This window comes from Marmota marmota, unplaced genomic scaffold, assembly GCF_001458135.2.
Source record: "Marmota marmota marmota unplaced genomic scaffold, marMar, whole genome shotgun sequence".
Lineage (NCBI taxonomy): Eukaryota > Metazoa > Chordata > Mammalia > Rodentia > Sciuridae > Marmota > Marmota marmota.
In genome coordinates this window covers 2,460,099-2,474,201 of record NW_026000240.1, presented here as the reverse complement: position 1 = coordinate 2,474,201, position 14,103 = coordinate 2,460,099, and the positions used below count along the sequence as shown (strand labels likewise).

The following is a 14,103-nucleotide window of genomic DNA, read 5'->3' as shown; positions in this document are numbered from 1 at the left end:
GTACTTCAGAGACCACTGAATGTTAACTAGTGTGTAATAAAACTTTTTTCTTCCTGGGTTAGTTCTGTTACTGGTAACACTTTCAGATTGAACCATTTTATTTGAATGGGGCATACTGCAAAGCTGTTTATAATTCACTTTGCTTAAAAAGAGAGTCAAATGAAAATAAAATACAAAAAAATCAGATTATACAATCCTATTTCTAGTCAATACTATTATCAATCCCAAAAGAATTGAACAGAGGGGAAAAACAATTTACAGAAGTTCTCTTCCAATCCCAATAATTCCCACTGGTAATAGAACTGAAATGCTGAATACTTGGCAGACATAGACTGAAAAAAATTTCAGGCTGGGCAGCTGATATAAAATCATGACTGAACATTTGCCAAATCCACCCTCACTTACCTATTCTCATCATTACCTCCCCCAATAATTCCTCAAATAAAAAAAACTCAGATGAATCAAATCCAAATTTAAATTATAAGAACTAAAAAACAAAACAAATTAACCAAGGTTTAGGGGCATGAGCCACACAGACTTGCTATCTGGCTTCTATTTTCTGTTCTGTTTTCCCCAATGAGTAGCAGATGTGCTCTTGTCAACTGGCTATGCATGCAAGAGCTGATGACAAGGATGAGATGTTTTGGAGAACTGCTTAGAACAGCAAATTTTGGAGTAAGAGTCATATCAGTATTAAACCACAGCAGCTTAAAACTAGCCACATCAACCACACCCTCATCTGTCCTGGATACACATTTTACTGTTTCTTGGATAAGTTGCCAAAAGTTAAAGTGTTATGTTCGGCAAATTCTAAACAAACCATTCTCTTCTTATTCTTGGAGGAAGTTCAACTTTGATACGTTAAAACTCTAGCCTCTTCCCCTCCTTTGGAATATTATTTGATGGACAAGGTGGGGTGGTTATTGTGAAGTAAGTTTGAAGAATGCGAGGTTAAACCAAGTTTTAACCAAGTTTCTTTCTTTAATCACGACTTTTTAAACCTTTTATTTTTCTCTTTTCTTCTTGTTTCTTGTGGTTTTGGTGATTGAACCAAAGATGGTATATGTGTTAAGCATGTGTTCTACAACTGAGTTATACCCTAATCTACTATTGGACTCCTTGGTGTAAGATACATTATGTCTATAAGATGGTAGGAGAATAAAGTATACAGCATGTGTAGAGCTTTTACTTGCTCATGGAATTCTTTTCATGTAACACATTGGGAAATGCTGATAAGAAACTTTTTTTTTTCTTCAGTGTTGGCACTGAAACCAGGGCCTTCACACATACTAGGCAAGTGTTCTTACGTGCTGGTTTTTTATGGCTGGACTGGTATCTGACTTCCTAACATTGATTCAATAAAGAAATCACAGTGAGTATTGAACAGTCTGCTTGGAAACAAACTTGTGTAATATAACCAATCATGCATTTAGACATTCCTGAGCACTGATTGTGCTCTTGATTTTCCTAAATGCTACATAAACTGCAAACAAACTAAAATTATCTTCAATTTTTCAGACTAAAATAAAAAACAGAAACTCAAACTAAATACCTGAAATATAATCCGCTTAAATCATACAGCATCAAATCAATAATCCAAATAAAGTTTATTTGTAAGGTACAATTTTTAAAATGAATTTTCTACAGTTAAAAAAAACATTGATAAAGACCATGAAAATTTAGTTAGATCTGGATTTGAACCTTGTCACTTAGCAGGTGTGAGACAATGAAAAATGAGTAACTTGGCCAGGAGCATTTTCCTTACTCATAAACAGGTAAGAATGAATGCCTGCTTTGCATGGTAATTTTAAGGATTAGATAGGGACCTAGTACTATGTTATGTTAGGTAAGTGCAAATAATAATAGGTTCTCAATAAATGGTAGTTCTTGTTATCAATTCTACTACAACTAAACAAACTACTGAGCCACAAGAGAGTCCAAGGTCTACTTGGTTAGTGGAATATGATCTTGAGATAGTTGGCTAGTAAAATAAAATCCACACACAGTATATATGACACTGTATAATACGTGTAGTACATACTAACTGAAAGTGAACAATATGAACAAAATGAAAGTTTAGGAGAAAATGGCATTTTGCTTTAATCTTCAACTGATTCTTATTTTAATAATCATGTTATACTACTAAGTCTTAGATTTAAAAAAAACATTTTCCCCACCACGTGGTCCTGGGATTTAACACAGAGGCACTCAATCAGTGAGCTACATTACAGGCCATTTTTATTTTGAGACAGGGTCTTGATAAGTTGCTGGGATTTTAAGTAGCACCCACTTTAAGAAACCATTTCTGAACTTTGAAAAATGAATAAACACACTAGTTGATACTAAAGAGTTTATCAGAAGAAATAAGGCTGAGAGTAGAATCTACCTTGGCTAAAACTAAATACAGATTACTTTCTAAGCTTTACTTTTTAAAAAATTTAATTTTTTTGCAATATGGGGGAATCAGACCCAGGGCCTCATACATGCCAGAAGGGTACCCCTGAGCTACACTCTCAAGTCCACAAAGTTTCATTTTTTGCTTATCTAATACCAGGTCAATTAGGAACTCATAATTTGACAAAAACATTTTTATTAGTAGTGTTTGACTATCTAAAATCTTATGCTATCTGGCAAGTCTTACTCCTATGAGATAATTATCTACTCTCTGAAACTAGAAATAAGTTTTAAGTTTCAATAAATGGTTTGTAGGGAAAAAAAAAAAGAATCAGTTGTTAAAAAGTCTTAATTTTTCTTCACTGTACAGCAGCTAATTGTAGGAGTATGTGAATACTTTCTAAGAACTGAAAAAGAGGAAGCCAAAAACAGAGGTCTGGGTGTATGAACATATGTACACACTTGTGTATAGACTAAACACAAAACAGAGATAAACATTGTTTTGCTGATAAATCAGTGGTATTACTACCTAAAATGATTAAAATACCACACTATATTTCAGAGGTACTTTGATTAGATTCCATGACATTCAAAATAATAAGCACATTCTTCTAACAGCAAAGAATCCTCCCACTTTTTATTTACTTCAACATACTGATATTTCCATAAACCTGCAAGTGGAAGATAAGCTGTTCAATAAAAGCCATTTCATATATATATATATATAATATACAGAAATTATTTTAAAAGTCTATTCAGATAATGGATTCTTTTGGTACTAACAAAAAATTAAGATATAAATAATTGACTAGAAATGAAACCATCACTAAATCAAGATACACAAGTACTGCACTTCATTTCAGAACCAAACAAAAACCAAATAATTCCTACTGTGTTAGAAGAATAAAGTACATTTATCATAGTATACATTATCATATTCCCTTAAATCAGGAACTATTTAAAATTTTTTAAATAAAAAATGTTCAGGCTTAATTCTGTCTGTACATTCAGGAACAATTATATCACTGGTTACATACAATTCTCTCATCATGCAAAAAAGCCTCAATTGTTTTCTAACGTCTAATTAAGTCAAATGAACTAATAATAGCAATTTAATTACCACACTGTAAATAAGAGAGGTGTAGAAACTGAGCAGTTGAATTTTATTTCCTGCCTATAGTATTGTTGCTACTCAACTGATCTTCTTCATCTATCAGAAGAACTATTAAACACTAATGGCCAAAATGAGAATGTCATTATTGTAGCAACTCTGTGATCCTTACAATCGTATGCGTATGTGTAGAAAGGAGGAGAAAACAAAAGCAGAAAGTTAAGACAGATATGTAAAGGGAATACTGATGACTATAATTATATTTATTGGGGGGAAAAAAAAAAAAAACTGATCTGGTCTGCTTAGTGTACCAAAACAAGCAGTTAGAGCAGACATTAGTGCAAGTTTAACCTGATAGTTTATTTGTCAAAAAAAGCTAGTTCTGAGGAGAAAAAATTCAATCTTTTCCTTGTAAACACAAAGAAACTCAACAGGAATTTTAAAGAGAGTAGGCCAGAATATGCATCAATAATACTTATAAACTTTCTCAAACAGAAAAATTAAGTTGAAGACAACTGTTAAAATATCTTTCAGCCTGAATATATATCAACCTATATATCTTCTTGTTCCAATCAACTTTTGTTAAAAATAAACAAAAAACCCAACAAACTTTTTATAAGAGGTATCACATCTAGTAGTGATGAAAATAAATTAGTCACCCTCCCCCCCAAAGACGCTGTTTAACCTCTAAAGCATAAAAAGCTCTACAATATCTTATACAAATTAACTAGTGTTCTTACAAAACTAAAGCAGTTTAGGACTGATGACATTACACTGTATTTGTGGTGAAGTACGAGGCACAAGAATATATGCATTAATTAGGCATTTTCAGTCTAATCAGTCTCTAAGGTTATCATTTAATTCTTGGCAATATATAATAACTGGTATGCATTTTGGTACTTAAGTCATGAGTTGTGGAGAACAAGAAGCAGTGTATTATAGTAAAAGGGTTTGTATTTGACAAACAACTGCAATGTTGAACAAATCTCTTCTATGAATTTTGTGATTTGTTTTGCTGTTGGTCATTTGTAGTAGATCCTGCAAAGATAAAGGGAAAAAAAGTCAACATAATTTGCTACATATTGCTAATCCTGGAACTATTTGAGCTTAAGCTCCTTTCCACTGATATGGATAATAAGCAAACATAAAAACCTGTAGGCCTAATTAGACTGATCTGAAAAAATCTTTATGCACCCCTTAATATTCTAAAGGGCATATCAGGAATATGTATATATTTGGTGATACGACAAACAGGTTTCAGATTGAATAGTTCTGTGTGTAAATTTCAGTGGAGAGTTTATGATAACACAAATACCTAAAACTAAAAAAAGATTTATATTTCTTATCTTGAAAATATAAAATATTACACCTTAGACTCTGAACACTTTTTTTTCTTTACAAAAACAGCAATAAAACAGGTGGAAACAAAGAGAGAAAGGGGGTAGGTAAAAGGAAGGGGAAGAGGAAGAAGACTTTAAATGCTCAAGAAGTAATGGATTTTATAGAACCCAGAGATTTAAAAGCTGGCTTAAAAAAAAAAAAAATTAAGAGCCCCCAAAGAATTTCATAATGCTAAGCAGAATTACTCCTTTGTAAATAGTACACTGAAAAAAAAACACTAATCACTGAGCTATAAATCTTAAAATTCATACTTACATAGAAAAAGATACGCATTAAATGTGTGAATGTCTTATAGGCAGAGATGGACAAAAGGTCAGAGTTATTTTTCAAAAGCTAGGTTTAAAAAAAAAATCTGGGCTGGGATTGTGGCTCAGCGGTAGAGCACTCGCCTAGCACGGGTGGGACCTGGGTTCGATCCTCAGCACCCCATAAAAATAAAGGCATTGTGTTGTATCCTAAGCACCCCATAAAAATAAAGGCATTGTGTTGTATGCATCTACACCTAAAAAATAAATATTAAAAAAAAATCCCTTTATTCTTTGACAAAGTGGTGCTGGGTAAAGACTTCCAGCAGTAATGAGGGGTATTTCATTAAGAGTTGACACTGAGTGAGTGACAACTGCGCCTGACTGTAAGCCTAGCTACTCAGAAGGCTGAGGCAAGAGGACCATAAGTTCAAAGCCAATCTGGTAATATGATGAAACTTTCTCAAAAAAAAAAAAAAAGAAAAAGAAAAAGAAAAACTGGCGATGCAGTGGAAGAGCACACAGTAAGTTCAATCCCCAATATCACACACACACAAAAAGCCAGACACTGTGGTGCATGCCTGTGCATCTCAGCTATTCAGGAGACTGAGGTCGAAGAATTATGTCTGGGCCAGCCTCAGCAACTTAAAAGAAAAACTGCATCTATTCTAAAAAGAAAGTCAGGTATTGAAAGTCTGAGAAGTTGGTGAAAAATTATAAACAAAGAAATGTTCACTTGAACACATCAACAAAAGAAATCCACAAGGGCTGAAGATTTAGCTCAGCAGTAGGGCACTTGACCATGTGTGAGGCCCTGGATTCAATCCCCATCATCACAACGAAGAAAAAAATAAAGGTAAAATGGGAAACAAAGACCCCAGGGCAATTAGGAGTTAGGAAAGCAAAAAGTAGGTAATATATTTTTTAAAAAGGAAGAGAGATATGTAATAAATACTCCTTAAGATGACATCTGTTCAAGTTAAACATAAGCTAAACAGACTATAGCATATACAATGGAAATGAAATGCTATATGAATCATACCAAAAGGCTAAAGCATAATATGGATAACAAAAAATATTGTAATCCTGACACTATAATAAGACAGTGACTCATCAGGCTGTATCATAGAATTACTCATATTTAATACTATGCTGACCCAAACAATATAATAATTGTTTACTTTCCTGTAACTTAACTATCTTAGGCACCACAAATAAAATAATTTACACTACTGAAAAGCAGTAGTTTGTGAATACAAAGTGTAGGTAGTAGGTATCAAAAAACTTCACTGATAGTGTAGAATATTTACCTTTGTTAAATACCAGAATAACCGATGATCAAAAATAGGGTCTGTGGGTGTAGTACAGTGGTACAGCACTTGCCCAGCATGTGCAAGGCTCTAAATGCCCAGCTTTCCTGGCAAGGCCCTTCCCCTGGTGAGTAATGGAGTCAGCCACCTGTGGATGAGATCTCTGAAACCATGAGCCCCAAATAATTTTTTCTCCTCTATTGATGTTTTTGTTGGATATTTAGGTCACTGCAATGCAAAAGCTGACTAAAACAGCCAGTCATGGTGGCACACAGCTATAATCTCACCAATCCAGGAGGCTGAGGCAGGAGTAGGAGTATCCCAAGTTCAAGGCCGGCCTCAGCAATTTAATGAGACACTGTTTCAAAACAAAAAAATGAAAAGGACTGAGGATGTTGGGCATGCTAGCACATGCCTGTAATCTCAGCAATTTGGTAGAGTGAGGCAAATTTGATCACAAGTTTGAGTCCAGCCTCAGAAACTTAGCAAGGCCCTATCTCAAAATTAAAAAAACAAAACAAAATAAAAGGACTGGGGAGACAGCTCAATCCCCAGTACTGGAGCCCGGGGGTGGGGATAGGGAGGACTAGATAGATAGATAGACAGATAGAGATATATATTTTTATGTAAGATAAATATTCTTGTACAAAGCCAAGTAAACTATAAGAAAAAATAGACATATATTGTAACACGTGCTCTTAAATCAACTCTAGGCATAAAATTTTCTTTTGAAATTGGCCACAGGATTAAAATTTTAGAAACACTGGCATAATAATAAAGCCAATCAGCAAATTTTTAGGAGGTTTTTGATAAGTATAAAGCCAAATAAAGTATATTATCTTAGTCACAGAGAATCACAAAGCCTCAGTGATATTTTTAAAACATCTGACCTTGATTTGATTCTTCAATATTCATGCTTTCTCCATCTGCAGTCTCTAACATTTCTTCATCTTCATCGTCATGTAGATCTTTTGAAATTAGTTGTCTAGCTAATTTAATATTCAGTCCTTCATTGTAGTGAAGCTTCCTCTTCATTTCAAATTGTCGCTTTTTTTCTAAAACATACAAGAAGGAAAAAAAAAAAAAAAAAAAAGCTTACAAAGTCTTGACAAGGATTTGCCCAAGCCCATTTTCCAAGTAAAGTTTTACTGGAACACAGTCATATTCACTTGGTTTTGTCAGGTTTAAGGCTGCTTTTGTGCTAAATGGCAATACTGAATCATTTAAGAGACCATAAAACTTACAAAATCTAAAATACTATCTGTGCACTTCATGGAAAAAATTTATCACCTCTGCTTTAAAATGGTTCAAACACATCTCAATGGAAGAACAGGAATAAGACAGAGCCATTGAAAATTGTTTGTAAAAAAAAAAAAAATGTGAAGATATAGGAAAATTTTCTAGCAAGAACTGAAAGGGCAAAGAGCAAGCTAAGATACTATATGTTATGTTATGGAGAGAGAGATGGGGGGGGGAGAGAGAGAGAGAGAGAGAGAGAGAGAGAGTGTGTGTGAGAGAGAGAGAGAGAGAGAGAGAGAGAGATGGATGTATGAAGCCTGTACACATATACAGAGAAAATAAAACTCAATGATTAATAGTGGTTATTTCTGGGTTGAAGAACTATGAATAGTTGTAGTATTTTCATGATTTCTATTTTTGTAACTAAGAAAAAATTTCTTTAAAAAAATCCTTATTATCTGTTAAGAAACTGCCATGATTCTAGTGTTCACCACAGAAACAAAGTTAGCAGCAACTCAACACAACTGGTAAGCCTCTTACTAATAGCACTTTAAAAGGATTCTTTACTGCTGTATATCAGTGAGCCCAGATTTTTAAATTTCTAAGACCAATAATAAAAATGAAAAGAGGGGGTCAGTATGAAACTGCCAACTGTTTACCAATGAAAATAATATCACCACTGTAAAGATTTCATTGAATTATTGCTGGACACAGTGGCACAGACCTGTAATTCCAGTTTACTGCTGAAGTAGAAGGATCCCAAGTTTGAGGACATCCTTGTCAACTTAGCAAGACACTGTCTCAAAGTAAAAAATAAAAAAGGGATAAAAATGTAGCTCAATGGTAAAGTACCCCTATGTTCACATCTCAGAACTGAGGGGCAGGGAGAGATTTCATTGAATTATTTTAATTTCAAAAAAGACATAGAGACATCATTCAGAATAAAGGTATTCAAAGTACTTTCTTATTGTCCTGTAATTCCTTAAGTTTTCCTTGCCTCCCCCCACTCCTTTTCTTTTTGGTACTGGGGATTGAAACCAGGGCCTAGGCAAGCACTCTATCACTGATTAAGTCCACACCTTTTTATTTTTAGAGAGGGGCTCAATAACTTGTACAGGCTGGTCTTGAACTTGTGATCTTCCTGTTTTAGCTTCCAAAGTGCTACAATTACTAAGTTTTTATTGTCATTTATATAGATATTTTTAAAAAATGTTCATGATCAATCACTTTTCTGCCTCTATTTGGGTTGGGAGAGGGAAAATTTTAGAACCAATATCCACATCATGATCGTATAATGTGTTTGAAATTACAAGATTTTGTCAGACATATCTCTTCTCTACTTATAAATTATGTTTGTGGTTTGTTTTGCTCTTTGAGGATTCTATAGTGTAGAAATAAAAAGAAAAAAACTATTAAAAGATCAATCATGGGGCTGAGGATATAGCTCAGTGATAGAGGGCTTGCCTAGCATGGGTGAGGCACTGGGTTCAATCCTCAGCATCACATAAAAAGTAAATAAATAAAAGTTATAAAAAAAATTTTAAAGATAAATAAATAAAAGACCAAATCATAACTAAAATTTTAGTGAAATCTTAATATTCAGATGATGTTGAGACAAAACTGAATACCAAAATTAGCCAAGCAAGGTAGTGCATAACTAATTATAGCTACTTGGGAGGCTAAGACAGGAGGATCACAAGTTTGAATGCAGCCTTGGGCAAGATATTGAGGCCCTGTCTCAAAGTAAAAAGAAAAGGCTAGGGATGTGACTCAGTGGTAGGTTGCTTGCCTAGCATGTGAGAGGCCCTGGGTTTAATCAATAGAAAAGCCAAAAAAATAATTCGGTAAATTTAATTTAAAAAGTAACCCTCTTGTCTCATCACAAAATAACATACATTAATAGCTGAAACTTCAGCAAAAAGAAAAATCCACTCAATTTTCTCACTCAGAAATGGGGCTGAGGTACAGTTCAGTGATAAGAGTGCTTGTGCTTGCCTAGCATACTTAAATGTAAAAAATAAAAAAGGGATAAAAATGTAGCTCAATGGTAAAGTACCCCTATGTTTACATCTCAGAACTGAGGGGCAGGGAGAAATTTCATTGAATTATTTTAATTTCAAAAAAGCCATAGAGACATCACTCAGAATAAAGGTATTCAAAATACTTTCTTATTGTCCTGTAATTCCTTAAGTTTTCCTTGCCGCCACAGAAAACAGAAATGAACCACTAACAACATTTTACTGACTTTTCTCTAAATACATATTTTGTAAAAATGAATTATATACTAAGTAAGTCCATTTTTAAAGTCTGTTTTTCATTTATTATATCAGGATGATTATATAGCCTAATATTCCCAGGACAGTCTCATATTAACTTTAACTAGTGTTTTTCAAACTACATTATGCATCTTTAGTAAACTACAATCAACATTTAAAAAGACGAAATAAAACAAGATAAATCGAAATGTTATCACATAAAGCACAGTAAATTTGTGCAAATTTTACTTTTGTAATTTTATGTGTACAGATATAAATGGATATTGGTAAAAATACAAATGGCCAAATCATTTTTCAACTCACTGATAGGATGTAGGTAACCCATTTCTCCACATTCATATTAAAAGAGAAATTGTTATACTGCCAACTGTTTACCAATGAAAATAATATCACCACTGTAAAGATTTCATTGAATTATTGCTTTTCTCCAGCAGTGGGGATGAAATTCAGGGAAAGGAAAGAAAGGTACCACAATGCTATCTATCTGTGGTACTGGGGTGCTTTACCACAGACCCACATCCCCACATCCCCAGTCTTTTTCATTTTTTGAGACAGTGTTTTGCTAAATTGCTGAAGCTGGCCTGGAATTTGGGATCCTTCTGCTTTGGCCTCCTGAGTTATTGAGATTATAGGTATGGGCCACAATGGCTGGTCATGAGCTGTTTTAATTTGTAGTTTCTTATTTCTAGGACTTGATATTACAATATTTTTCTCTTTGTGAATTACATTTCTATTGTTTAAGAAAATATTTCGTTTTAAGTCTATAAGATAGTGAACTTGGTTTTTTTTTTTTGGGGGGGGGGTGCGTATCAGGGATTGAATCCAGGGGGTTTAACCACTGAGCCACAACCCCAACCTTTTCTTATATTTTATTTAGAGACAGGGTCTTACTAAATTGCTTTCGGGCTTCCTGCCTCAGCCTTCCAAATTGCTGGGATTATAGGTATGCAACACTGTGCCTGGCTTAAACTTGGTTTTGTTTGTTATAAATTTGGAATATTCAAAATTTATTATATAATTTAAAAATATAATATTCATTTCATAGAAAGCTAATATAAATGACCTCAATCTTCTTTGAATATATATTATACACACATGTGTGTGTATTTTTCACTACTAGCAATTGAGGCCAGTGGTGTTTTACAACCCTGAGCTACTTTCCTAGCCCTTTTTTAAAAATTTGAGATAGTGTCTCACTAAGTTGCCCAGGCTGGCTTTGAATTTGCAATCCTCCTGCCTCAGCCTCCCAAGTTGCTTATTATAGGTGCATGCCCCCACACCTGGCTTCTCTGAATATTAGTATTTATATTTGTAATCTTTGTATGGCAGAGCAACATAATGCAAAGAGTAAATGAACATTTGAGTTTCAGAACTAGTTCTAATAATAGTCAATTTATATGAACTCAATAAGTGAATTATGCTTTTTATCTACTTTTACTTTTTATGGGGATTATCTCGATTATTTTAAGTTATTAAAAGTTAACATTTACTAAGCACTTATAATATGCCAGGATCAGCGGTAAGTGCTTTAAATGCTTTATTTCATTTGCCACCAACAACTCTAAAATTAAACTTTTTTTTTTTGAGATGGAGGTCTCACTGTGCTGCCCAGACTCCAGGGTAGCTGGCACTACAGGTAAGCACCACAACACATTTAACTCTAAAACAAGTATTCTTATGGCTCTCATTTTAGAAATAAGAAACCAAGGCTGGTCACAGTGGCACACAAATGGAATCCCTGTGACAAGCTGAAGTAGTAGAATAGCAAGTTCAAGGGTAGCCTCAGCAACTTAGTGAAACCTTGTCTCAAAAAAATTAAAAAGGGCTAGGGATGTAGCTCAGTGATTAAGTGCTTCTGGGTTAAATACATAGTAACAACAACAACAAAACAACCCCCCAAACCAAAACTAAACTAAACTGAAGCTCAGAGAAATTAAGCAGATCAGCCAAATGGCATATCTGGAGCACAAACATAGGCTTGTCAGACTCCATAGTCAATAATCTTAATTGCTGTGCTATAAATTACAAGGTAATCTAAGAATCTATCAATAAGCAATGATTTTTTTCAGACATGTAACTGTTTAAAGTGATAGAACAGTGCTTGATTTGATACTACATGTACTAATATTGGGATGACTAAAAAAAAAAGAGGAAAAATTAAAAAGTGGGAAAAAAATTCCCTATATAATTTATTAACTCTTTTCAGTGGGACCTGAAATTATGAAATTAGTCAAATAGCACCCCCTAGAGGCTTGTTCATGTAACTACAACTTGAGGAAACATCCCTAATTACCAAGATCATCCAAACTCTTCAATACACGTTAAAAAAAAAATCCCTGTTTTTTTGAAAAATAATGAGGAACCAAACCTAGAAATAATTTCTATTTGAAATCCCATTTCAAAGGCTTTTTGGGGTATATTTTGAAAAAACAAGTCAGAAAGACATTTAGAAGAGATAAGTGAAAATTTCTCTTTTGAACAAATATTAGGTTCACACCATCAAAGTTTCATTGAATTGGCAATATTCTGAAGATAAAAAAAATAGCAAATTATACTTAAGTAGCTATACATGACAAAGATTCTGATAACTAACTAACTAGCAAATATTTGGAGTCAATTCTAATGTTTCTAAATTTACTTATAGTACAGTAGTCCCCACATTGTAAAGTTTCAATTATTTTGAGAGCATGTGTATGTTTTTTCTTTTCTTTCTTTTTTTAATCTTTTACCATATACATTTAGTTTTCTCTTTTTTGGTAGTGCCAGAGATCAAACTTAGGGTCTCATGCATTTTAGGCACGTGCTCTACTACTGAGCTACATCCCCCCAGTCCTTTGTTTTTTCCTTTAAGAAAAACTGAAAACAAACCATATATCATCATTCCTCAGTATTTGAGGGTTTGGTGCCAGGATCCCCTACAGATACCAAAATCTTCAGATGCTCAAGTCACTTATATAAAATGGCACAGTATTTACATATAACCTCCCCACATCCTGTATAATTTAAATAATCTCTAGATTACTTAAAATACCTGATACAATGTAAATGCTATGTAAATAGTTAATACGATATTGTTTGTTACAGTGAGAAAAAAAAATCTGTATATGATCAGTACATACTTTTTTTTTCAAATATTTTTCAATCCATGGTTGGTTAAATCCATTGATATAGAATCTTATCTATGAAGGGTCAACTGTATACAATTTATTAATTATTGGGAAGACTACATTTACATGTTCACAAAGTATAAAAAGTTAACAAGGTAAAATATATTCCTTCTTTCCCCACCTCCACAGATAGTCACTGTCAGTTGTAAAAACAGAAATTGGGAGTAGGCAGCAATGCCTTAACTGTGTAAATACTGTATGGTCTATAAGAGCATCTTCCACTCCTGTTTAAAAAAAATGGCTGTTTCCATTTCCTTGGTCAAGAAGTATGACAATGCTGCTCTTTTTTTTTTTTTTAAAGTGGTACTGGGGATTGAACCCAGGGGTGCTCTACCACTGAGCTACATTCCCTGCTGTTTTTATATTTTATTTTGAGGCAGGGTCTTGCTAAGTTGCCTAGCCTGGACTCAACCTCCCGAATCACTGGGATTACAGGTGTATGCTACTGCACCTGTCTCTCTTTTTGTTTTATGGGCCCTATATAGATATTCACTCTACACCTGACCATCTTGGCACATTTCATAAAATGTACCACTATCTTAAAACAGAAAAAGAATGAGCAAGAAGGAAATGAGCTATTAGTTACCAACTTCAAGATCACTCAAACACTCAATGACTCTGAGAGCATTACATTTCTGCACCAGCTGTATAGGGGGTTGAACCCAGGGGCACATTAGCTTGGAGCTACATCCTTTCTAAAAGATTTTAATTTTTTAAAATTCTGAGACAGATTCTTGCCAAGTTTTTGAGGGTCTCACTGAATTGTTGAGGCTAGCCTCAAACTTACAATCCTACTGCTTCAGACTCCTCAGTCCCTGGGATTACAAGCATGTACTACTATTCCTGGCCGCATTAATTTAACATGTATTCGCAATGTACCAGACACTAAAAAGTACAAAGAAAGGAACACTTAACAATGGCTGTAAAGATGACAAAAATGTCTCCGGAATATTTTAAATC

General features: G+C 33.9%; 1 protein-coding gene across 1 annotated transcript in view; it reads right to left on the bottom strand.

Moving 5' to 3' along the window:
- Positions 1 to 1,588: 1,588 nt before the first annotated feature.
- Ppp1r2 (protein phosphatase 1 regulatory inhibitor subunit 2) overlaps positions 1,589 to 14,103 on the bottom strand; it is a 27,166-nt gene continuing 14,651 nt past the window's right edge. The window contains exons 5-6 of the mRNA XM_015486846.2: positions 7,352 to 7,516; positions 1,589 to 4,543 (exon numbers count right to left, since the gene is read on the bottom strand). Of these exons, the coding sequence (XP_015342332.1) occupies positions 4,497 to 4,543; positions 7,352 to 7,516 (212 nt within the window). The 3' untranslated portion in view covers positions 1,589 to 4,496. The remainder of the gene's footprint in view (positions 4,544 to 7,351; positions 7,517 to 14,103) is intronic.